The 24,257-nt window shown below is 38.6% G+C and overlaps 1 protein-coding gene across 1 annotated transcript; it reads right to left on the bottom strand.

Annotated features, from left to right (window-relative positions):
• Positions 1 to 333: 333 nt before the first annotated feature.
• Positions 334 to 21,836, bottom strand: MED1 (mediator complex subunit 1). The gene is made up of 17 exons (XM_055576001.1): positions 21,546 to 21,836; positions 19,410 to 19,516; positions 16,845 to 16,923; positions 15,627 to 15,681; positions 15,390 to 15,522; positions 14,658 to 14,686; positions 12,654 to 12,725; positions 12,089 to 12,163; positions 11,527 to 11,600; positions 10,843 to 10,932; positions 9,780 to 9,891; positions 9,132 to 9,256; positions 8,766 to 8,884; positions 7,746 to 7,947; positions 5,941 to 6,036; positions 5,711 to 5,816; positions 334 to 4,213 (listed from the first exon to the last, which is right to left on the bottom strand). The coding sequence occupies exons 1-17, from the start codon at positions 21,568 to 21,570 to the stop codon at positions 982 to 984; spliced, it is 4,731 nt and encodes a 1,576-aa protein (XP_055431976.1). The 5' UTR covers positions 21,571 to 21,836; the 3' UTR covers positions 334 to 981.
• Positions 21,837 to 24,257: the final 2,421 nt, after the last annotated feature.

The raw sequence follows: 24,257 nt of genomic DNA, 5'->3' as shown, positions 1-24,257 counted from the left end.
CATGCCACTGGGTCAGGGAGGCTATCCCACTTTTAAACTTTACTGCATCTGAAAACATGTTTACATTCCAAAAAGCCAGCCAAGCTTTCTTTAAAGGAAAAAACTATAAATCAATACCTCCACAGAAAGATAACTCCTAATAACTCCTAATATTCCTATGATGTCTGAACCCTATGAAAAACCTCCTATAACAAAAACACCGTTTTGGTTTTCTACTTGACTCCAAAGGTGGGCTCTGACTGATCTGCTTCAGCTTGATACTACATTACCAGCATAAGCCACAAGCTCCCTACCACCAAATAAGCCTCCTCCTTGCCTCCCATCATTTTGAACCCTGAACCTCATAGAATTAGAAAAAAACACTGTATAAAAGCAAACAGATAAAGGGTTAAAATATTACAAATAAATAGCTAAAATCATCTTCCCTCCCCAATCACTCCTCTAAGAAACAGACACCAAACATTACTTAAGTGTCCAAAATGACCCAAGTCCTTCATTTGCCCCTGCCTCAAATGGACAACTACCCAAAGGTGAACAACCTTCATGCAAATGCATCAAGGAATGTATTGCTTTTTCATTTTCTGCCCAGCCCTTCAAATACATGCACTAAAATGAGTTTAAAACATGGCCTAAAAATGGAAAAAGGGAGAAAAAATATATATGAATATTTCCCACAAAACTGTTTCCCACCCTTCCCTCTCCCTAAGCCCTTCCCACCCCCGCCCTTTCATAAGCAAATATTTTAAAACTTTTTTTTTTTTTCTGGCAAAGGAACAAGTGATTTGTGGTAACCAGAATCAAACCCTATGGTCTCTTTAGTAGGGTCCGGCTATGCCTTTCAAAATTCATCCCACTTGGTGTCAAAGCCATGCCATTTAAGATTCTTAAAACACAAAATCAGACCTTTCTGACTCACTCCTTATGATGATTTGCCTATACACTTAGTTCTTCTCTGGCCATATTTTTGCTTTAAATAGGTTCCTAGTTGCCAATCAGGGCCACATCCATAAGATCGTCATCTTCCTCCCCAATCATAAAGTCAGGGCTGAGCCTTGAGGGCCTGTCTGTAGATAAGATTGTGTTACTTGTCATAGACAAGGACTGGTCTGAAGAGATGGGTGATTTAGACCAACTCTCTGGCTTGATGCTATGAGATTTTTTCTTGTCTCGGTCTTTGTCCCGGTCCCTATCTTTGTCCTTTACTTTCTTCTTTTCTTTTTTGTGCTTCTTATGCTTCTCTGTGCTGTATTCTGGAAGAGGTCGGATGCCATCATCTGAGCTAGGACTGTTCTGATAAGATTTCTCTGCTATGGAGGAGCCTGACTCACTTTCACTGTCCAGATTCTGGGGGGTATATGCTGGTGACTTACTATGGCTGGGAGAGCCACGCTCATGCTTTGGAGTGGAACCACTGATGAGTGGAGAGCCATAGTTTTTGGAAGAGGCCATCTGAGGCCTGAGCCCTTCTCCACCACCTTCCCCAGGTTTCTGCAAAGTCACTTTGGCTTTAATGCTGGGGGATCCCCCATCATGCTTGCTGATGATAATTTTTGCCACACCTGTGCTCCCCACATTTTTAGACTCTGAGGTCTTCTTAGATGAATCCACTGAGCCCCCCGAGGTGGAAACCTTTGATTTGTCTTTATCACTTTTCTCACGCTTGCCCTGGAACTCTCCTCCAGACATGTTATGTTTGGAGGACACAGGATGGCTAGAATTTGTGCTCACCCCCATTTGGCCGTCCATTGGGTCTTCACCCCCAGGGCCACTGGTGACAACCCCATGCTTCAGTTTATCTATGACAGCTGTTAAAGACGGCTTCTTATTTCTGCTGGGAGATTTCCCTTTGGAACTCCCATGCTGGTTCTGAGAGGATGACATGGAAGAGCCACTTGAGGAAAAGGAAGAGGAAGATGCTGTACAAGAGTTAGATGACGGGGGAGTTTTCTGAGACAATGAGCCTGAGGATCCTAACCCTGAAGATGACTTCATGCCAGTGCTTGAACTAGTTCCAGACATGTGAGAACCACCAGAACCTGAACTGATAGGGGACTTGGCTTTAGAGGATGGGGGAGTCCCAGGAACAGGCTTCATTGGAGAGGCAAGCTTATCAGAGCCTCCAGGTGGCCTCGAATGGGAAGGGGATATGTTTGGTTTACTTAAAGAAGGATTCATAAGTGATGATGGCTTCCCTTGAGGTTTCATCTTGGTGCTGCTGGAGCCACTGCTCAGTCCATGCTTGGTAATAGGAGAGGAGCCTGGCTTTCCCCCAGACTGGGATGAATTTTTGGACTGGCTAGATCCAGAAGACCCCTGGCTAGAATATATACTGCTACTTAATTTAGAACTTGATGAACCTTCTGATTTACTGCTTTTCATCTTGCCTGAGTTGGAAGCAGAAGATAAGGAAGAATGGCTATGGTGGCTTTTACTTCCTGAGGAAGACACAGAACCACTGCTGGTATACTGACTGTGAGAAGAGGGCTTGCCCACCATCACAGTTCCCTTAGGAATCTGAATAGTAATTTTGGGAATGGGTGGTGTGGCAACACCTGGGGGAGTCTGAGACCTTCCTGAACTGCCTGGAGATTTGGATCCACCTGTACTAGTAGGTGGGGTGAAAGGTCGGTTAGAAGAACTGTGAGATGGAGACTTTCCCTCAGTGTCTGCCTTCTTCCGCTTTGGAGGCTTATCTTTGCTTTTGCCATCATTAGAAGGGGTTCGACTGCGCTTCCCTGGTTTGCTGTCTAATCCTGTCCCTGACAGACTACTATTACTGGCACCATTGCCTTCCTTTACTCTCTTTTGAGTCTTTTCTTTCCCTAAGTCCCCAGTGGTCAATAAAGGACTCTGGCTACCACTGTGATGCTCCATAAGATCTGTAGGCCCCAAAGCCTTACCAGCCACTGCTATAATACTGAAATCAACCGTGTCAGCTTGGCTATTGCCTTTAAACTTAGTCTCCCCATTATCACCTCCAAGCATTGGCACCCCCAAAGTATTTAGTGCCTGAGATGCAAATCCTTTGAAATCATCATTATCTCCACTTTGGCTGCTTTCATCAAAATATTCTTCTCCAAAACCACTTTGGCTCTGGCTGTTCAACAAATCAGGATTGAAATCTACTCCATCAGGAAAAAAATGATTGGTAGGTGAGTCACTACTGGGGCTGCCAGTAGCATCTGCAATAAGGTCAGCTGGATCAGTGTATGGATTTTCATTATTATTGGCTTGAAAGACATCAGGGTCAAAGAGGGCACTCTGAGAATGCCCAGAGCTTGAAGAATCTCGAACAGGGGTGCCAATGGGTGGACAATCGTCACTAGTGCTGGGAAGCTTAGAAGCTTCTTCTGCAATGTCTGAAAGGATATCAGTTACATCTGGGCCAATGCTGTCTGAACTGGATAGTCGGACCATCCTTTGAATACTGGGTTGGGGGTGAGGTACTGGTTGCGGGTAAGTTGTTGGGGGAGTACTACACTGGCTTGGAGCTGGAGTGATGTGTGGTGTATCCAGCGTGTCAGCTGTCATGTTGACATCAAAGATAGGGTTTTGTGAGTCAACATCCATTGAAAATAGCTCCCTCTGAAAGTCATCTTCAGTCTGGTGCTTTGGTTTGTCAGGTGGTAATCTTGATGACTTCTTCTTCTTTGTCTTGTTGCTTCCCGAGCACATTTCCATCCGGGGTGAGCCGGAAGAGGAGTTCTGCCTTTCTAAAGGACTGCTTCCATAAAGGGTTGAGAAATCCTGGGCAGGATTATCTTTAAGAAGGTTCATGAGCATCGGGTGGTTCTTGGTGTTGCCGGCCATCGAAGAGACAGGTGGCGGCGTGTGATGAGGAGGGGTCGGACTCGAGCCAATGGTAGACCCCCCGTTCCCTGTGATTTGCAACAAACTGGTAAGAATTGGGTTCTGAGATACCTTGCTGAAGTCCTCCCCATGGCCCACCGACTCATGCCGATCTTTGATGCTCATGCTCATATTAAACAAGGTGGTAATGGGACCCCCCGGAAAGGTGTTGGTTGGTGTAGTGGTACCACTCATTGGGTTGTTGCCTGTGGTCATGCCATACCCTGGGCTGCTAGCCGGGGGCAGGTTCTTTTTCACCATGTCTTCAACTGTCTCTGCAATGAGGGACAGTGCTGGGGTGTCGGCCTGAATGGTTTCAGCTTTCCTCCGAATAGCCCTCATCGTCACAGGAATCGACATACATCTGTAAAATAAGATGGAAAAAACAAAATGAACAATGCACTAGCTGCTACTTAAACCAATTTTTCATTTGAGATAAAGGCTTTACTTTTGCCTTAAGTAAAGATGTGCAATAAACAGTTTTCATGTAAGGCAGATAACCTGTAAGGCAGGAGCAGTTCTGTAAAATGCCAGAGCTTTGGATATACCCATTCTAAAAAGAATCTGGAGGAAGACTTCCCTGATGGGAAGTGATGGAGTGGCTAAGACTCCATACTCCCAATGCAGGATGCCTGATTTTGATTCCTGGTAAGGAACTAGATCCCACATGCCACACAAAAAAGATTCGCATGCCACAACTAAGAGCTGGCACAGCCAAATAAATATTTTATATGAATGAATGAATAAAAAGAATCTGGAAGGAATTCCCTGGTAGTCTAGTGGTTAGGACTCCAAGCTTTCACTGCTGAGGGCCCAGGTTCAATCCTTGGATGGGGAACTGATATCCTGCAAGCCACACAGAGGAGCCAAAAAAAAAAAAAAATCTGGACCAGGAGGCAATCATCAACCTCCTTTGACATGCCTCCCAAAACAAACCAATCCTAAACAGATGTCCAAATAATTAGATACCATACTGAACTAAAATAAAACTGGTAATAATGACCTCAGTAAGAAAATGCCCTCCTTTGGGGACTTCACATGTGATTAATGGTGTAATTGTATATACAATTTATCTTAATTGATGAACCACTAGAAAAATCTCTTGACCCATCAAATTCTATACTTAAATAGCTTAAATCACCCCAAAGCTATCTGTGAAAAGTACTACCACTGGCAGGAAATCCTTTTTATTTTAAAGCAAAGCACTTTTTATGTTACAGATAAATTTATGTTTATAAACATATTTGAAAACAATTTGCTCTAGACTATGTCAACAACCTTTCTTAAAAGACCAGATAGTAATATATTGACTTTTTAAGAGTATATGGTTTTTGCCCAGCTACTCTGCCATCTTAGCTCAAAAGCTACCATAAACAATATGTAAAGGAACAGGCATGTGTTCATTTACAGGCATGTCTTATGTGTCAATAAAATTTATTTTTATTTACTAAACAGACCACTCGTACCTGCTCTAAAAACTCTTGAAATTACATATTAATGCTTCCAGGAAGCTGAATGGCTAAAGTATCTTCCCACATACTGCTGTTTGACATATTACATGTGTTTTTTACAAAAATGACACAGAGGAAAAGTGAAAAAAAGATCTACATCTTTTTTCAGCTCTCTCCCTCATAAAAGAGCCCTAATACTGGGTCTGAAGTTACCTACTTTACTTCCTATTACTCTTATGAGATTTATAAAATCAAAAACTCATATTGCTTCTAGATCCAAAAGCAGAGAAGTGTGAATTCAAAGCAGTGACTAAATGCCTTCCTCCTAAATTTCTAATTCATTTATTACTGAAAACAGCATTCTTTATACACCTCTTAATGGTACTCTGATGAAAAAGGGCCAGTGCTACCTTTGAACAACTTTGGCAATGAAGTCATCTGTGCAGATGAGTGCATCTGACAGCCCCTTGTAGAGTTTACAGCTCACATGTGTTGAGTCCTGCACATCCATTACCACTGAAAAATAAAACATATAGGAGGTGTTTAGGATGGATTTGGCTTCAGTTTCTGACTTTTCAAGAAGAGATAAAAGGACCAAACTGCTACCCTGAGAGAGGTGCTAGCCACCCACATAACTCACCACACACCAGGGAGTCATTCACAGGGTGCTGAAAAGACACGCTGAAACGAGACTCTGAGAGGGGACACACTTCAAATTGGAGAAGCCCTGGAGAATCTAAAAGGCAAAGAAAAGGATCATAAAATAATCAACCAGATAAAGACTTGAGATGTGTAAATAGTAATCATTAATTATGAAATCCTTTCTCTCCCTCACTGGAAACTAAATCCCATATATTTTTTTAAAAACATGAAACCCACTGGCACTCACAGGTGATTGAAGAAATCAGATTCCCAAGAATCTACCAGTTTATGTTATAAATACTCTAAAACAAAGTAAACTTCAGTTTTTTTAAATGAAGATATTTAATCCCTAAATTGATAAAGTCCTTGGCAGATATAAACATCCTGCCTTGAAAATCAATTCTGAAAATAAATGTGGCCAAGAGGAGTTTCTCATTCTATTTGATAAGCAGACATCAGAATCACTGTCATAAACTCTGCTTTCTACTAGTATACAGCTGTTAGCTATACATTCCATAGTTTGGTAAACATGGACGTAGGGAATACAATCTAAAATGATATATTTATGCCAAATACACTTACATATAACTATCATCATTGGTTTCTTAGCCAAACATGCTGAAAGCCCAGAGACAAGAATTATATACTTTCTTGGGGAAAAGTATGCATCTCTGTAGGACTAACTTCATAACTATCTCACAAAAACTCATTTTTAAATGCTCTAAAGCTATGTGGGTAATCTCCTAGGATTGAGATACATGAAACAGAAGGGTCATAAGGATACTTGCACATGTTCTGTGTCATTACTTCAACTTTCTAAAATTTTTCGTTTCTGGAACAATTCTTATTCCCATAAAATATATGTCCTGATTTACCTTCTGGGTTTCTCCTTGCCTACCATTTGAATGGCACCGTTCTATCACTGAAATGTTTACAACTCATGTAAAGTAAAAAATTAACTATGATTAACTAGAGCAGCCAAAATTCATATCAAGATTTCTAAGAGCAAACTGTGTGAAAAACATCAGCATTCCAGAATCCTGGGAGAGAAGAAAAGGGCACAGGTCTCATCTGTTTTTAAGCTATATGATAAAATTCTCCAAAGAAGGTGGAGAAAATATACTCAGGATTAAAACGTGAGAAGCACTGCCTAACAACCTAAAATTTAGGTGTCAAGAACTCTCTTCCTACAAAATCTCCAATTATACCTTATATATATCTTCTGCAAGATTCAGGGCCCTAGGTACCCAATTACACCACTGCATGCAGAAAAACAGTAAGTAAGTCCATTGCAAAAAAACTCAGTAGTTTCCATATGCCAATATACAGATTGCTTCCATCAAAATTCTCCACAGAGCTTAAACTAGATTCCCAACTCCTCCCACAGAGATTCTAATTAAGTTCATTTGGTATGGAAACCAAATATTTGTAGTTTTAGAAGCTCCACAGGTGATATGATGAGCCACCAAATTAGAGAACTACTAGAGTAATCAGGTGGAGAAGGCAATGGCACCCCACTCCAGTACTCTTGCTTGGAAAATCCCATGGGCAGAGGAGCCTGGTAGGCTGCAGTCCATGGGGTCACTAAGAGTCGGACACGACTGAGCGACTTCACTTTCACGCATTGGAGAAGAAAATGGCAACCCACTCCAGTGTTCTCGCCTGGAGAATCCCAGGGACGGGGGAGCCTGGTGAGCTGCCGTCTATGGGGTCACACAGGGTCGGTCACGACTGAAGTGACTTAGCAGTAGCAGAGTAATCAGTACCATTTACCGGTAAATACAGCAAAAGGAAAGGCAGTACCTTCCTTCAGAATAGTTCTTTTGACACAGCTTCCTATTAGGGTGTTATAGGCCACTTGGTGTCTGATCAGATTCAGGATAAGAGGAACCCGGCCAGGGTGCTGAAAGGTGATTTTGCTAACAAGGGTTCCCTGTAGACTTCTACCATCTGGAAGAGGAGCATCCTTGTTGAGGAAATAGCAGTGCTGTTGACCTGGAAGAGCCTGGGCAAAAAGAACAAAGGGAACAAATGCTATTTACTCAGCCACTGTACTCCAACCACAAACTATCCTGAAAAAACAAAACAAAACAAAACACCCTACTCCTCAAAAATCAGCAATTTCTTGCCAATCACTCACTTGGCTGAAAACACCCCTTTTTTCTAAATGTTCTGCCAGTGGTTTCCTAACCTAGTTAACATAAAAATTACCTCAGAAATCTGTATAAAAGGGGTCCCTGAACAGTAAGTGCAAAATTTTTATTTTTAATAACACCCTATGGGACGGGGGAGCCTGGTGGGCTGCCGTCTATGGGGTCACACAGGGTTGGACACAACTGAAGTGACTTAGCAGTAGCAGTATACAGTTATAATGGAGCCAGAATTGAGGAACTGTTACTTTAGACTATTGTCAAACATTCAAATAAATTCAAGTTCAGATGTGGTTTAAAAACCGTCCTTAATTCACTCATTCCAGTACTTTCTTCTCTGTAAGTACTCTGTAGATCAGAAGTTCACAGCACTTGAAAGGATTAAACAGCAAGAATTCTTAATACCTACTTATAAGCTTATAAAAGTTTAGAATACCATTAAGAGACTTTCATTGGAAATTTCAACAATTCAATGTACATTGTTTCCTAACTTGGAAGTTATGTTCTTTTTCAGTACATTTCAAAGATATCTGTAATTTCCTGCCTGACTGAGAAAACAGGACATGATCCGGTAAGCCAAAAGAATGTCTTCTGATTTCAGGTATCCTGTAAAAGGAAGATTCTGATCTTGGGTCCAACCATAATCTACAACAATCCATAACACCTTACTTACAGCATAAAATCGCATGTTGTGATTCAAAGGTAAGGGGTCAGGATCCTTTGACAGTTCAAATTGAGTGATCAGTTCATAGAGGGGTACATAAGTTGGCTGAGTTTCAAACAATGGAATTCCTGGAACAGCAAAGATCAATATAATCACAGTAAGATGAAAATGTTGACAGCTCAGTTTTCCCTTCATTCACCCATTTATTCAAAAAGTACTTACTAATAAGCATTGACTAGTTCAAAACACCATGATATCTATACCTATCACTAGTTTTTTGAGGTCAAGACTGAAAGAGGGCTAAGATAATGTGAATTTGAAGTTTGCTTTCACTTTTATAACAATTATTAGCTTCTGATGCTTCTTAAAACTCACCTGTGCAGTTCTGAATTTTCTGAACAAATGCTCTAGATACTGGAAGTGGCTGGGGAAATTTCAAGAAGAAACAAGCAGGAAGATCAACACTGTTGGCACTGGTAACTAAGGAGAAGGAGGGAGTCCTTCAAAAAAAAAAAGTGGAGGATTGGGATTCTGAATTGATGTAAAAATGAAAAATCTCAACACTCAGACATGTTTGTATCAGATAAACACATACAAAGGCTATCGAACTTCACTCTTTGAACTTCCTTCCCCCAATTCCAAAATATCCTATTTGTTAACCCTAAAGTATCTTATCGAACATCTATCCTGAAACACATTCTCTAGTTATTAATATTACTCCAACATAGCTCCAGATCAACATAAAGTCCCATAAGAAAATCCCATAGAGCAATCACTAAACCACTAAGCCAGTGGAAGTAGCACGGTTCTCTTCTTTCTCTCTCACAAAAAAACTGTGTTCTATGAGCAGACTTCAAAGAGGAGCATGCAAATACCGAAAAGAGAAATCAAATGGATAAAACAAAAAGCCCACCCCTAGAAAGTCAAGTGTGGGAAGAGCCAAGTAAAAGTAATACTTGTTTCTTATTGGGCTTAAAGTTGAAAAAAATGGACTTTGCTACCCTAGAATTATATTTCACTTACCATTTGTTGTCAACTGGATGTGATCCCATAATTAATGGTGCAATTGGGAGTTTATACATAGCAGATGTTCCTTCGATTGTCACTGATGCATTCATGCCCAAAGATCGAGGAACTGGGAAAAAGAAAAAAAATGGTATTCTCCAGAGTAACACAAATTATAAGGATCTTAACATTAAAAAAAAAAAGCTAGCTTCTGTGTAATTTGTCAGCCCTAATTACCAGATTCTATACCTATATACCTTAGAAATGCTACAAGTACCTTTCTAACAAACCAATAATTCTGTTAGTAAATAATACAAAATATAGGAAACAATGCAGTCTAAGGAAAACAATTTTAAAGACCAATTACCAATATTAACTTATTTTTTCCAACTTCAGAATGCATTTAAATAGAATTATGACTATAGTAAGTCAATGATTGAAGTTAAAAAGGGGAGCAAAATGAGGTATTAGGCCATTTTTCATTAGGTTTTAGTCTATTAAAGTGCAAATACAGGAATTCCCTGGCAGTCCGTGGTTAGAACCCTGTGCCTTCACTCCCAAGGGCATGGGGTTCCATCTCTGGTCAAAGAACTAAGAACCAGCAAGCCATGTAGTACACCCAAAAAAAGTGCAAATACAAAGTAAGATCCATTATTTTAGTTCTTTAGTAAGTTGGTTAACTTCTTTACCATTAAAGTAATGATTAAAGCAAATTTCAAGTCAGATCATTTACATTTTCTCATTCACTCATTTACTCATTCAAAACGACCAATTAAGCCTTTATTATTATGTATGTATATCCTATGGACAAGGAGCCTGGCAGGCTACAGTCCATCGGGTCGCAAAAGAGCCGAGCATGACTGAGCAACTAGATGACATATATACATATGTATATATGTATGAATGCGTATGCATATATCAGAAGCAAACTCTGGTAGAAATGGAAAACTTTGATACGGATGGCATATTTACTTGGGAATAGCAAACCAGAAAGTAGAGGCAGGTCTGGGCATTCAAATTTTTTTAAATATTTTTTAAACACTGAGCAAAACCTTTAGTTACTTTATACTGAAAGTCTTACCATTATTCTCATGCAAAATGATAGGGGATGTTGTCTTATCATCCAGCAGGTCAGAAGGAGAGGCATAATACTTCAAGTTCATTAAATGACCTATGAAAAATAAAACTTATCACCACTTTATCAGGTAACTTACAAATAAAGAAAAATATTCCCTTCCTATAAACCTATATACAAGAAATTAGTTTAAAATATGAGAACTCATGATCCAAAGCAGCTTGTGAAATATGTCAGAAGCATAAGTATTATTTCTAGCAGCAACAATTTATTTCACAATTAAAAAATATGAAAACTAGGGGAGGGCAAGTATTGACACCTTAGAAACCATTAAAAAATACACAAATGAGAAATGGGTAAATTTGGAGTCTGGGATTGGCAAAGACAAACTATTACACAACAGTGTCCTACTGTATAGCACAGGGAACTACGTTCAGTATCTTGTAATAAACTATTATGGAAAAGAACAGGAAAAAGAATAAAAGTATGTACAACTGAATCAGTTTACCATATACCAGAAACTAACACAACATTGAAAATCAACTACATTTCAATTAAACAAAAAGAAAACCATCACAAATGACTAGTAATTTTCACCTTCTGCTTATAAAACCAAGAGGAAATTTTAAGTAGTAATCTTTCAACTAAAAATTAGGTTTTTTTCTAAACAAGCAAAATAGCATCACATACCCCCACTTCTTGGAGTGAGATAGCCAACACTTCCATGAAGAATCTTGTCCAAGGGACCAGCATTGGTTGCTTTCCTGCAAGACAAATGATCTATGTTTATTTACATTTAAGCCCTGAAGGTATTAGTATACAATGTCATAATGAGTTCAGCCCTTACACATCTTTTAATTCTATCCTAATGACTCTATCTTGGGCATTTAACAATTATAGTTCACCCTCAAGGTGAAGGGATTATTTATAAGAATATACCAGTGTGTAATATGGTGAACAAAAATTACAACTATAATATTATTTATCAGAAGGGAGGCCAGGTTTCACAAGTCTTCTCATAAAACCTATGGAATACCAACCAACAACTTAGGGATACTGATATTCAGAAAATGGAATGCAATCATTTGGGAAGTGAAAGGATATGGACAAGATGTACAGTACAGGTAAAATACAGATGCATAGTAACATACATCTATAATACATATTTTTTAAATAACAGAAGCCTAGCAACCTATAGACAAAAAACTTTAAGAACAAGGTCAAAGAGAATTGATACTTGAGCCAGTCTTACCAATACATAACTGCCATTTTAGATAGATCCTGTTCTAAGGATTGGAGAGCCAAGTACATTTTAGTCTTCAGTTTGCTGGAAAGTAAACAGAACAAGAATTAGTTAACAAATATACATATACACAAACACTGAAAGCCTAGAGAGCAAATCTACCTTGGAAGCAACTTAGATATTTATTTAAAAAAAAAAAAAATTAAAAAACAAAATCATTAGTGATCTACCAAAGCTAATTTTTATCTCTACTTAAAAGACCAAGCCAAGTAAGCAGAATCCCAATTAGGTTAACAATATAAAACCAGTCCCATGACAATTTCTTTCAGCCTAGAAATCAATATGCTGAAGATACCTCAAGGATTATAATCTACCTTTTAGCACTATAATCATTAATGCAGATACTGTTTATTTAAAATACCTTTAAAAGACATTAATTTAGAAGCTGAGTTATAGACTGTCAGAATGAATAGAAATTACAAATGAGCTAGGGCAGAAGACTTGGCAAATTTCTAAGTACAAAATGATTTATAGATTTATACTAATTTTTCAAACAAAAGCAAAAAATACTTACTTGTCCCCTGGAAGGTTATAAAGATTAACAAGACCCTTAAGGTGCTTAGAAAATTCATCAAAATTTTTTTCCCTGTAAGATGTTCAGGGAAGAGGAGAGAGGGAAGAGAATAAAACATATAATTACTACTCAATCTTATCAGCAAAGTCCCAAAAATCAAGGCTATATAAAACTAATCTTAATAATTTGCTTTTATTTTTTCCCCCCAGAGTTTTCTAGAATCAATCAAAAGTTGCAAAAGAAAATACAATGTTCTCCTTTCTCTGCTCCATTTTTTGGGAGAAGGTGCTAATAAAGAGTATAAAAGATAGTCAAAAAGACCTGTTACCTCATATACTAATTTGTTCTTAAGTAATGAGACATAGTTTAAATAAAGCACTTCTCCTCTTAATTTGTAACTGAGATGACTGGATGTCATGAGGAAAAAAAATCTTTTAGAGAGAAAAAGGAAGTAAATAAATTAGGAAGATAGGACACTTTCATGTATACATTAAGAGCAGAGAAAAGAAATGAACAGTGGGAGAGAGATGGGAGACCTAAGTAAAGGCAGAATAGGTAGTGTGGAGGCAAACGATATATTTTAAAATGTTCCTGTAACAATCCTATAGCAAGATTTACCCCAGGAACAAGAAACTACTACCAGGAATCCTGGCATCCTAAAACCTAACATTCAGAGATGGATTCTTAGTCAAATAAGCTTTTATAGGCAGGAATCCAACACAACTCAACAATTCTAAGTCTCTATATCCTTTTTCAAACTTTAAAAAAAAAATGTCTGTTGAAAACTGTACTGCTCTGACAATGTCAGATACCTGATCAGGCATTTTATTGAATACTTACTGCCCAAAGTGCCATGAAGACACTAAAAAGAAACAAGAGCAACAGCAAAATATATTCCTTACCTTAAAATCATCATCTATATAGAGTGATTAAAAATACCTGGTAAAGACTAATATTCTTTCTAAGGTTCCCACTTCCAAACATGCTTACAAATTAACTTTAGAACACCATCAGTCCATAAACTGGTACAGTCTCCTATTCTACATTAGAACCAGAAATACTGATTTCCTGGACTATTCTGATAATACATCTTTGCTAGACTTATTGAGTAAATGAACTCATAAAAGGTTATTTTTTTATGTTGCATTGCAATTTTTCAAAGCTCATTCAAATCTGGTATATTTGGTTGTAAGGACATTAAAATGATCACTGGAAGGCTGAGTGTAAAACTTATTTCTCAATGTTAAACCTGTAAGATTCCTCCCTGTGATATCTGATAACTTCACTATATTTAAAACATAAAATTGATGTAACAACTTTCTCAAATTCCCAGAGAGTTAATTCTGGGTTTAAATTTAAGCATGGAAATCTCCACTCAATTAAAGGAGAAAAGATAAGCCAATGACAAAAGACATCAATTACTAAAAGAGACTGTCTTCAAGCCTAGCACTTTACTATGATTTGGGACCCATAAACCTGAAATATAAAACAATTTTTCTCAAAGTGAAAAAAAGTTCTTTCCATAGTATAGACTCAATTTTCTCAAGCTTTCTCTAATTCAATAATTAGGTTCTATTTATTTTTGTTCCACAGAGAATTTCTAAGGTTAACTCAGTAGTTCTCAACCAGGAGTGATTTTGTCCTCCAGAGGACGTCTGACAATATCTGGAGATATTTTTGATTATCACAGATCAGGAGGTTATCATAGATCCTAACTAGTTGGGAGAAACCAGGGATGCTGTTTAACATTCAAGAATGAACTGGGCCCAACCCAAAATGGCAATACTGTCAAGGTTGGGAAACCCTAGGATAGATGGAATAGAGTGTAAAAAAAAAAAAAAGCTAAGTCAATTCTGAAAGTGATCAAGTATAGACTCTGAAAAATCTTGACCCAAGAAAATAAAGTTGTTCCTTAGAAAAGTAAATTCTGACCATTCTCAAAATGTAACTATAAAGAACAGCACTGTCTGCCACTAAAAGGGAATGTAAATGTCAGCTGCTCACCTTAGCTGCTGTACAAGCTCTGGACAGCTCTGAAATTAAAGAAATTATGTTAAAACTCTAAACTACTTTAAGATGCTTGAAGACATCAAAAGTTTTTTTCTTTTTTATTAATAACACATGCTTTATAACAAAAACATTAAAACTATTAAAGGTCCTTATATTAAGATATCAAAGACATCTTCTTCCTACTTGGTAAACCATGGGGTTGGGTCAGGAAATTAAAAATCAAATATATGAAATACTTTATAAAGGAATCAACTTTCAGTTGCTTGTTTAAAACATTAGGACCTCTCTTTAAAGCCATCCTTGGAATTCATATCCAACTGTCTGGTTATACACCTGTTACATTCGTCTCTATTACAGGGCTTTTCAGAGACATTAGCTACATACAAGATTATCTGTCCTTCTTGATTATAAGTTCTTTGAGGATAGGAATTTAAATTGTTTGTATCCCCAGCACCTATTGTTCAACTGCGGCTCATGTTTGTTGATATGAATTGGAAAAAGTTCCTCTGGTGTTTCTTCTTGTCAAAGCCTTTGGATGATGTCAGAGATGGACCCAGAGTATTCTAAATTCCACTCTACAGCTACTGATGTTGTAGCCCATCACATCATCTCTACAGTGGCTCGTGAAAAAACCTAAACCCAAGCTATTTCAAACCCCAACAATATCTTTAAAAATTAATGTCCCTAAGTAAACCCCACAGATTCCAGTGAAATATCAACACATACCACAGGATTCTCCCCATGGTGAGCCACTTTTACATCACAAAGCTGTCCTGCAGGATCTAACTGCACTTCCACATAGAACATATCTGACGTGATGTAACATTCAGTGCCACTGGCACTGAGATGAGAGCCCAGTCTAGCAGGAACAAATCAAAACAAAAATTAATAGAAGACACATAAATAAAGCCACCCAAAGTCAACACTAAGTTAAATATTTCTGCCTACAGATATACTACTTACCCATTCTGTCTTGCTATAGACTCCAAACGGTCAGTCATTGCTGGTAAAGATGTTACTACAAAAGGGTGAAAAAAAGGAAATCACAAAGCATGCTCCAAATAACTTAAATAGTATTCTTCAAAGACAGAAACATCCTGAGGAGTATATCTGTCCTTCCAAAGCCATAAACACATTCAATAGTCCAAATACTTGTAATCTGCACAAAGCTTATCTATAGTTCAAATGCTTATAATTTGCACAAAGCTCACTGATAAGGCTTAGCTGCAGCCTAAGCAATAAGGGTCAAAAAAAAAAAAAAGATCTATTTGAAAAAAACTGGACCTTTCTCCTTTCACTTTTTCTTTACTCATTTGGGACAGGTTATCTTTAAAGACGGAGAAGGCAATGGCACCCCACTCCAGTACTCTTGCCTGGAAAATCCCATGGATGGAGGAGCCTGGTAGGCTGCAGTCCATGGGGTCACTAGGAGTCGGACACGACTGAGCGACTTCACTTTCACTTTTCACTTTCATGCACTGGAGAAGGAAATGGCAACCCACTCCAGTGTTCTTGCCTGGAGAATCCCAGGGACTGGGGAGCCTGGTGGGCTGCTGTCTATGGGGTCACACAGAGTCGGACACAACTGAAGTGACTTAGCATAGCATGTATCTTTAAAGAAGACATACTTAGGGACTTGCTGGTCATCTAGTGGTAAAGCGGGTATGGATCCAATCCCGACTCATTTATGATAATCAGTGTAAAACCTGTTTGTCTGTTTTTACTCTCATTTTTCCTTCAAAACCAGACAGGAGTAGTAATTATAAGCTTGAATAATCAAGCTCATGACTTAAATTTCATGTTTGCTTTCCTGAAAACATTTTTTTCTTTCCTCTTTTCATTTTCTTATGAAAACATTCTCAATAAATACTGTAAAAGTCTTAGAGTCAAAAAGTCCATCTTCTTATTGAGTTAATTAGGAGAGAACATGTGAAGGAAAAAAATTTCCCCCTCCTATATGCTACCTTAGTTATCCTTCATCAATTATTTTTTGAGTCTCTACCAGCCTTCAAAATAGAATAAAAAATAAATGTTTCAAAAGTTCAGGTAAAAGTTCATCTCAACTTCATAATGAAATCAAGAGTGAGACCTACCTATCTCAATTTACATTTCTAGTATAAAAGTCTTTCCTAAACTGGAGCGTTTTTAAGAAGTTAGCATATTTCAACAATGTTTACAAACCTTTGAGAGCTTTCTGCAATGTCTCCAAACAGCTGACCAAATGTTGGTGCCCTCCAGAACTCATTACAACCCTCTTCTCCTATATTAAAATAGGAAAACATTTGAGGTAAAAAATTAACCAAGCCAATAGTTTTTGGTAAACACATATATTATTCTAGAAATAATATTTCAGGAGTCTACAGATTATGAAGTAGTCTATATACTCTATATTTCTTATATATTCTAGATAATCTATAAATTTTTAATTGTTATTTTGTCCATCTGTCCAAAAGAGGAAAGGTTAATCTACTGAATACATGGATACACCATATCTATATCCATGAAAGGAGAAAAAGGTATTTTCACATCTAGGACTTCTCTGGTGGTCCAGTGGTTAAGATTTCATGCTTCCAAAGCAGGGGATGTGGGTTCAATCCCTGGCTGTGAGACTAAGATCCCACATGACACAGTGCAACCAAAAAAAAAAAAAGTCTACAACAAAGGTATTTCCAGATCTAAAATAATTAGAAGAATCAAAATGTAATAAATGAAATCAGCCTCCTGCAGAAGATGACTATATCCTAAGACTCACGATGGGGTGGCTCAAATTTGACAATTCCCAAACCTAATAAGGTGATATGCATGTAATCTAAGAAATACAACCAAACCTTAGTCAGACTACTGGGCCAGCTAAAAAGTTCATTTGGATTTTTCCATGTTACGGAAAAAACAGAATGAAATTTTTGGCCCACCCAACAGACTGACTCTAGGAAACAAGATCCATAATCCAAAAATCCAAAGAGCAAAAATTTAGCATAATTTTTCTAAACCTATTCAAGGAAGCAGTTTCTCTCTGTACAACATTCTAGTCCCCAGAAGTATGAGCAGTTTTATGATACAAGGATAGGTTTTGAGGCTTTTCCACACCCTAAATCCATCTCTCTTGGCTCTAATTCCATGCTCCCAAACATCTGCTTAATTAATAATCCAGATTCCTTTATACCTTAAATAGACAAGGACTGTGTCCATTGCTCTAGACAATGGATACCAGTATTTTGTTAACTGGAAAGACAAACCCTCATTAATAAACAGGCATTCTGACTTTCATGTTAATCTACTGAGATTTTGTTAGTATGTCAGTTTTAAAAGGGTTTCCCCAGTGGATCAGCAGTAAAGAATCTGCCAGCAGTGCAAGAGCCACAGGAGACATGGGTTTAATCCCTGGGTTTAGAAGATCACCTGGAGGAGGACATGGCAATCCACTCCAGTATTCTTGCCTGGAGAATCCCATGGACAGAGGAGCCTAGCAGGCTACAGTCCATAGGGTCGTAAAGAGTTGGACATGACTGAAGAGACTTAGGATGCACACACACAGTTGTTGAAAATTCTTCAAAATCTTTTACACACCAATAAAAGTACGTTTCTGAATCTGCAAAAGTGACAAGTAGACAATGGAAGGTATAGTGACCTAACCAAGAACTGGTAACCCAAGAGAGGGTCTTAGTAGCCACCTGGAGTCCTCTAGCTCATGATGTTTCTCTAATGACAATATCATTTAGAGGTGGTATCTCAAACTAGAATATGGCTGCCTTCTAGTAAAAAAAATGACAACCTCTGAATACCCAGCCTGGAAAAATTGTCATTAAGACTTAAAAAAAAAACTACAGATCTTTTTTATGTATAAAATCCTGAGCCAGAAGATGTCTGTAGAACTTAGTTACAGAAATCTCTAAGCAACATGACATTTTGGTGTCCATTATCTCATTTGATCTTTACAGCAAAACTGTGTGAAAAAGCAAACTGGTGTTGCTCATCTTACTCAAACTGGTGTCTCTACCTTCTAGATGAGGAAATTGAGGGTAGGAAAAAACAAGTAATTTGTCCAAGGTTATACAGGTAGTAGTGGAGTCAAGATTAAAATAAAGGTTTTTTTGACAGCAAATTCAGTTCTCTTACTAGTGCTGTGCTATACACTCACCCCACTCCCTGTATTCCACTTAACTAAGGGCTTCCCATACTGATGAATGCCTCAGGAAGGAGAAAGTACTGTAGAGAAAATCAGAGTAAACAAGTGAAGTTAATTAAAAATGACTGCAAACTCTACTACCAGTATAGATACAATGAAAGTATTAACACATTAGAATCAAGGAGCTTGACAGGAAGTAAAAAGTAAATGTTTCTCTATATCAGGCTATCACGTGTATCTTTTTTTTTTGGCAGCGCTGTGGGACTCGTGGGATCTTAGTTCCTCAACCAGGGATTGAACCCAAGGTTACAGTAATGAAAGCTGGGAATCCTAAACACTACGTCACTAGGAAACTCATTATGCTTTATAAGTGTGTTTCTTACAACTTTTGCCTAAAATATCCCAGCTTACTATAACTCATGGTTAACAAAATTCTATTAACATATCTTCTTCTTAGGTAGACTCTTAAAAGTTGAAAGCCATCCTGTTCGTATGATGTTATGAGAAATACAACTGAAGACACACCATAATAACTAGCTAGAAAAAGTCTACATAGGCAACTCAGCTTATCAAATAATTTTCTAAGCACAACGCTTTATCCAGTTCACCATAATCCTCACCATGACTTGACGCACAAGCTTAATGGTTTCACTCCAAGGTCTATTTTGGTTAAATTTTGCATGGAGCCGTTCCAAGAGAGAACTCATCTTACTCAGCTTTTCCGACTCTAAGATATAAATCAGAAAACATCATTAGCAACTCTTCGTTCAAGCCCTTCCACAGTTTTTCTTGCAAACAAAACTCCCATACTTCATCCTGGTACGAACTCAGTTAAAATCTTTTCCAATATCATTTACTTCAAAATACACAAAGAATTCATTTCTAATAACAAGTAGACAGAAATTATGGGCCTAATCTAACAAACACTGTAGAAGGGGACTGCTTTCTCTTCAGACTTAATGAGAAGCAAAAAAAGAACCACCTCCAGTCCTGAGGATCAAGACTACTGTTTAACGACAAAATAATTTCATGATATGCATGAAATCCTTTGCATGACATATGCAGAGCATACATTTGAACATGGCCTTACTATGGTTAGTTGGTTTTCAATGTGAAAATACAACTTTCTTAATTTTATCACATAATTTTAATAGATCAATTTGTAAGTATTATCAAGAAAACAAGCTTCATTTGCCATTCAGCTATTTCCTGTGTGAATTCAAACTGTATGAACAAGGAACATGTCAGGTGACTAATGGATGAGTTTCAGGCAAAGGTAAAAGAAAGGTAGAAAAGAATGGATCCCAGATACTGTTTGAAGGAAACTCCTACAACCTCCAACACTCTTGTAATTCTTTTAACTGCTTAACATGAGCAAGGACTGTGCTGGAGACCAGCAGTGCAAAAATACAATATGCCTGAGATGACATCTGTGAGGGGGTGTGGATAAGTTAATGTGAAAATAACCATCACACAAAGCAAAATGAGATATGCTCTTAAAAATAGACACATTACTATCAAAATTCAAAGGAGGAAAAGTGTGTAATAGTTTAGGGATGTTACAGAAAAGATGTCTTGAAAGATGAATAGAATGTCAGCAATCGAAGTAGTGACATCTTCAAATAGAGATTCAACTCCTCCTTCCAAGGCCTTCATCTGGAAAACTGTTCTTGGGGCTGTTTCATCCAGTTTATGATTCTGGAGTAATGTTTGGCAATTCCCACATTTAAGACATTCACTCAGGCACTATTTTACATCTCAGAGACACAGCAGTGAGCAAACTAGACAAAATTCCTGCCTCACTAAGATTCCACTTACACTTGTCATTCCTCTGCACCCTTTTTCCTTTCTCCTTCAAACACACCTCCCTTCTCTCCGTTGAGAAGGCCGATGATAAATATCTTTACAAAAATGCTTCAATGAAACTTTTTTTTGAGCAACTATTATGCGCCCAGAGAAGGAAACGGCAACCCACTTCAGTGTTCTTGCCTGGAGAATTCCATAGGCGAAGGAGCCTGGTAGACTCCGTGGGGTCACAGAGTCGGAAACGACTGAGTGACTAACACAACACAACATTACGTGCCCAGGACGATACAATGATGAGTAAAGCAAGCTCCTGCTCTACTAAGCTCAGAGTACATTGGAGAAGACAAGAAAATAATCGTGTATCAATAGAACTATGTCCGAAATGCTAAGGGAGCATCTAAGCTGAAGTGTGGAACTTTAGAGAATATAAAGTTACACAGAAAAGTGTTTTACAGCAGTTCTTAGTTCAGATATTTAAAGACTGAAATTAAAAGCATTTTTAAAATATACAATACCACAAGATATGAACACTGCGACATTTTTTAAAACTACTGGCTTTTACTACCGTAAGGCCCTAATCATTTCATTCACGCCAAAACATCTTACAGTACTTTGATATACAGCGTTCTATTACTGTTTTATATCATCATTCAGATTTCTCTTCTGAAGAAGCAAGTTTTACATTAACTTGCCCGGTCTCCCATCTTTTTAGGCTAAAAAATGCCCTGAGGTCCAAATGTTGCCCCCTGCCAAATAGGAAACCTTCACACTCAAGTTGGGAGCCCCCATCTCGCCAAAGTCGAAGCTCTCCATCACCAAGGAAGGCAGTCAGACTAAAACTCAGACATATCCCGCCTCCTAAATCCTGAGCCCTCGGGAGAGTGGCCCCCGCGGAGGCATTGGCTCCCCCAGCTGTGTCCCGCCCCCTGATTTCCCCCTCAGTCACTCACCCTCGGTCTCCCCCTGAGCCTTCATCCTGACGGCGGGGAGGGCCTAAATCCTACACAAGAGGATATGCCCTTCCCCACCAGTAATGGAGGAACCAAGTTGGTTCGGGCTCCCGGGACGCAGGGCACCTGCAGTCCCACTCTTCCAGGGAAGACTCAGTCTGAAGTCCCCGGCGGCAAGAAGAGAAGGGTGCTCGCGGCCGCCGCCATCTTCCCCAACGGAACTTCCAAAAGATCGCGAGATTAACCGTGATCCTGCGAGAGAGAGACAGAGAGAGAGGAAAGGGGCTGGGCACCAAATATCGCGAAAAATGATTTATACGTTGCTTCTCGCGAGATTATCCCCACCCTGCCTGCTCTCTGGGTTGTCTCGGATTTCTCGGAGCTAGGCGTGGAGCTTGTGTAGTGGTAGTGTTCAACACCTCTGCGGAAGTTGGCACTTTCGATTTGGCTTTCAAGCAGTTTGCAAAGTAAAAGCCCCAGCTGTCTTTACTGAAATACTAGCTTTTCGAAGAATATTGCTGTTAGGAATATTTTATTAAAACTTCCCCTTTATTGAGATACTAGACTTTGGGTCTTTGTAACACGACGTCCCAAGGTAGCCCAGTACACTTAATTTCCATTACTGAATTTCCTTTTTAATTTCAGAAATATTTTTGTTGAGCATTTTCAATATATCTGAGGACGTGGAAGATTTTGAATTAAGAAAAACTTGTTTGCAGCAGTCATCAGTTCAGGTGAGTCGCTCAGTCGTGTCCGACTCTTTAAGACCCCATGAACTGCAGCAGGCCAGGCTTCCCTGTCCATCACCAACTTCCAGAACTTGCTCAAACTCATGTCCATCCAGTTGGTGATGCCATCCAGCCCTCTCATCCTCTGTCGTCCCCTTCTCCTCCTGCCCTCAACCCTTCCTAGCATCAGGGTCTTTTTCAGTGAGTGGAGTCTTCGCGTCAACCAGGGGGCCAAAATATTGGAGCTTCAGCTTCAGCATCAGCCCTTCCAAAGAATATTCAGCAGTCATCAGATACTGCTAATTATGTTTAGGATCCCAAAGGTGTTCACAATGGATTGTATTTTTTTTTTTTTTTTGTAGTCAGTAAAAGCAAGCAGGTTAGCTCACGCTCTACACTACAAATCACAAAGAATGTGTGGTCCTGTCTCTTGTATCAGTAAATTTTCACGAAGAGAAATCTGGATTAATGCCGAGAAGTTAGTAGTTCCTGCCCATTGGAACAAGAGCCAGGCTAAAATACAATTCTACTAGCACTGGGTGGAAGTTCTTAAAATAGTTAAGGTTACTCTTTTTTTTTTTTTTTTAAATACATCCTTGAGAATAACTGCTGAAAAGTCGGATTTTACCTAATTTGCTGTAAGGATATTTAGCAGTGGATTTCCACTGGCTCTTTAGTCTCAGACTTTTCCCCGTATTTCAAAAATGATATGCAAACATCCTCCAAAACAATTCCTGCTGGTAACTACAGTTCAGATGAACAGACAGATAAGAACAAATCTTTATTTGTAACAGGCTTATTTCGACAAAGATATGTGTAACCATGCTCCTTGAAAGTAGAATTAAAATTTACTTCTTGTCTATTCCTCTTACCCTCATTCCTTTCAGTCACTACACAGAGAGTTTCTTGAGGCAGTAATTGCCCCTCATTTCGAAATCCCCACTACCTAGCATTGTACTTGGGCTTAGTAGGCAAATCTTTTACTGGTGCTAAAATTCCTCTCTAAATCTAGCCCTTCTCCCCTTGCCAAACCCCAACCACACTGACCTTCCACCTGCAGACAATTCCTTCACTCCTTCCTCTCCCAAGGTCCTTGAACAGGCCTTTTTAACTGCAGGAAGGCTTTCCCCTTCTCCATTCCCCCTCATGTCACTGAGGCCCTCTTATATAGTTCTCAAAGTAAATGTCTCTTGATGTGGACTAGAGATGCAAACTTTCTCTAAACCCTGACTTAATAAGGTCCTCTGTTATACTATTTCAGTACTTGATTAAGTACATGATGATGTATTCAATGTCTGTCTTCCCTGCTAAACTATCAAATCTAGGAGGGCAGCTGCACTGGGTCTATTTCTTTCACTGCTGTCTAGTCTAGTGATACTGCCTAGCCTAGTTCCTGACACATGTCAGAGAGTCAATGCATATGTAGATACAAATTGACAGGGTTGTCAGATTTTTTAAAAACAGAACACTCAGTTAAATTTTAATTTTAAACAATTACATTTTTTAGTACAAAAGTATGTTCCAAATATTATAGAATATAAATCTAGCAATATTAACATTGAAGAAGTACAGAGAGAATTTATCCAACTGAGAATTTCCAAAGATAGTTCATATTTAAAATACTGTGGGAATTCCCTGGTGGGCCAGTGGTTAAGAGTCCATGCTTTCACTGCCAAGGGCCCAGGTTTAATCCCTGGTTCAGGAACTAAGATCCCACAAACTGCCCAGTGCAGCCAAAAAATAAACTAAAATGCTGTTTCAACAAGCGTCTGTGGAGTCCTAATAACCTGTGTATTAGAAGCTGGTAATATACACTTGACAACACAGCCCTAGCCCTTGATGGGTTCACCTGATTTAGAGTTCTGAAAATATGAACAGTCACTGAAACTGTAGGCACTCAAAAATATTTTGTTAATTTACTCATGTCCAAAGCATGACTGTTGAATACATAGCCACAGTTTCTCATGCAAGCTCTTTATACAAA

The sequence above is a fragment of the Bubalus kerabau genome, chromosome 4 (assembly GCF_029407905.1).
Source record: "Bubalus kerabau isolate K-KA32 ecotype Philippines breed swamp buffalo chromosome 4, PCC_UOA_SB_1v2, whole genome shotgun sequence".
Taxonomy (NCBI): Eukaryota; Metazoa; Chordata; class Mammalia; order Artiodactyla; family Bovidae; genus Bubalus; species Bubalus kerabau.
The sequence above is the reverse complement of the archived record's forward strand: the minus strand, read 5'-3'. Positions and strand labels throughout refer to the sequence as shown.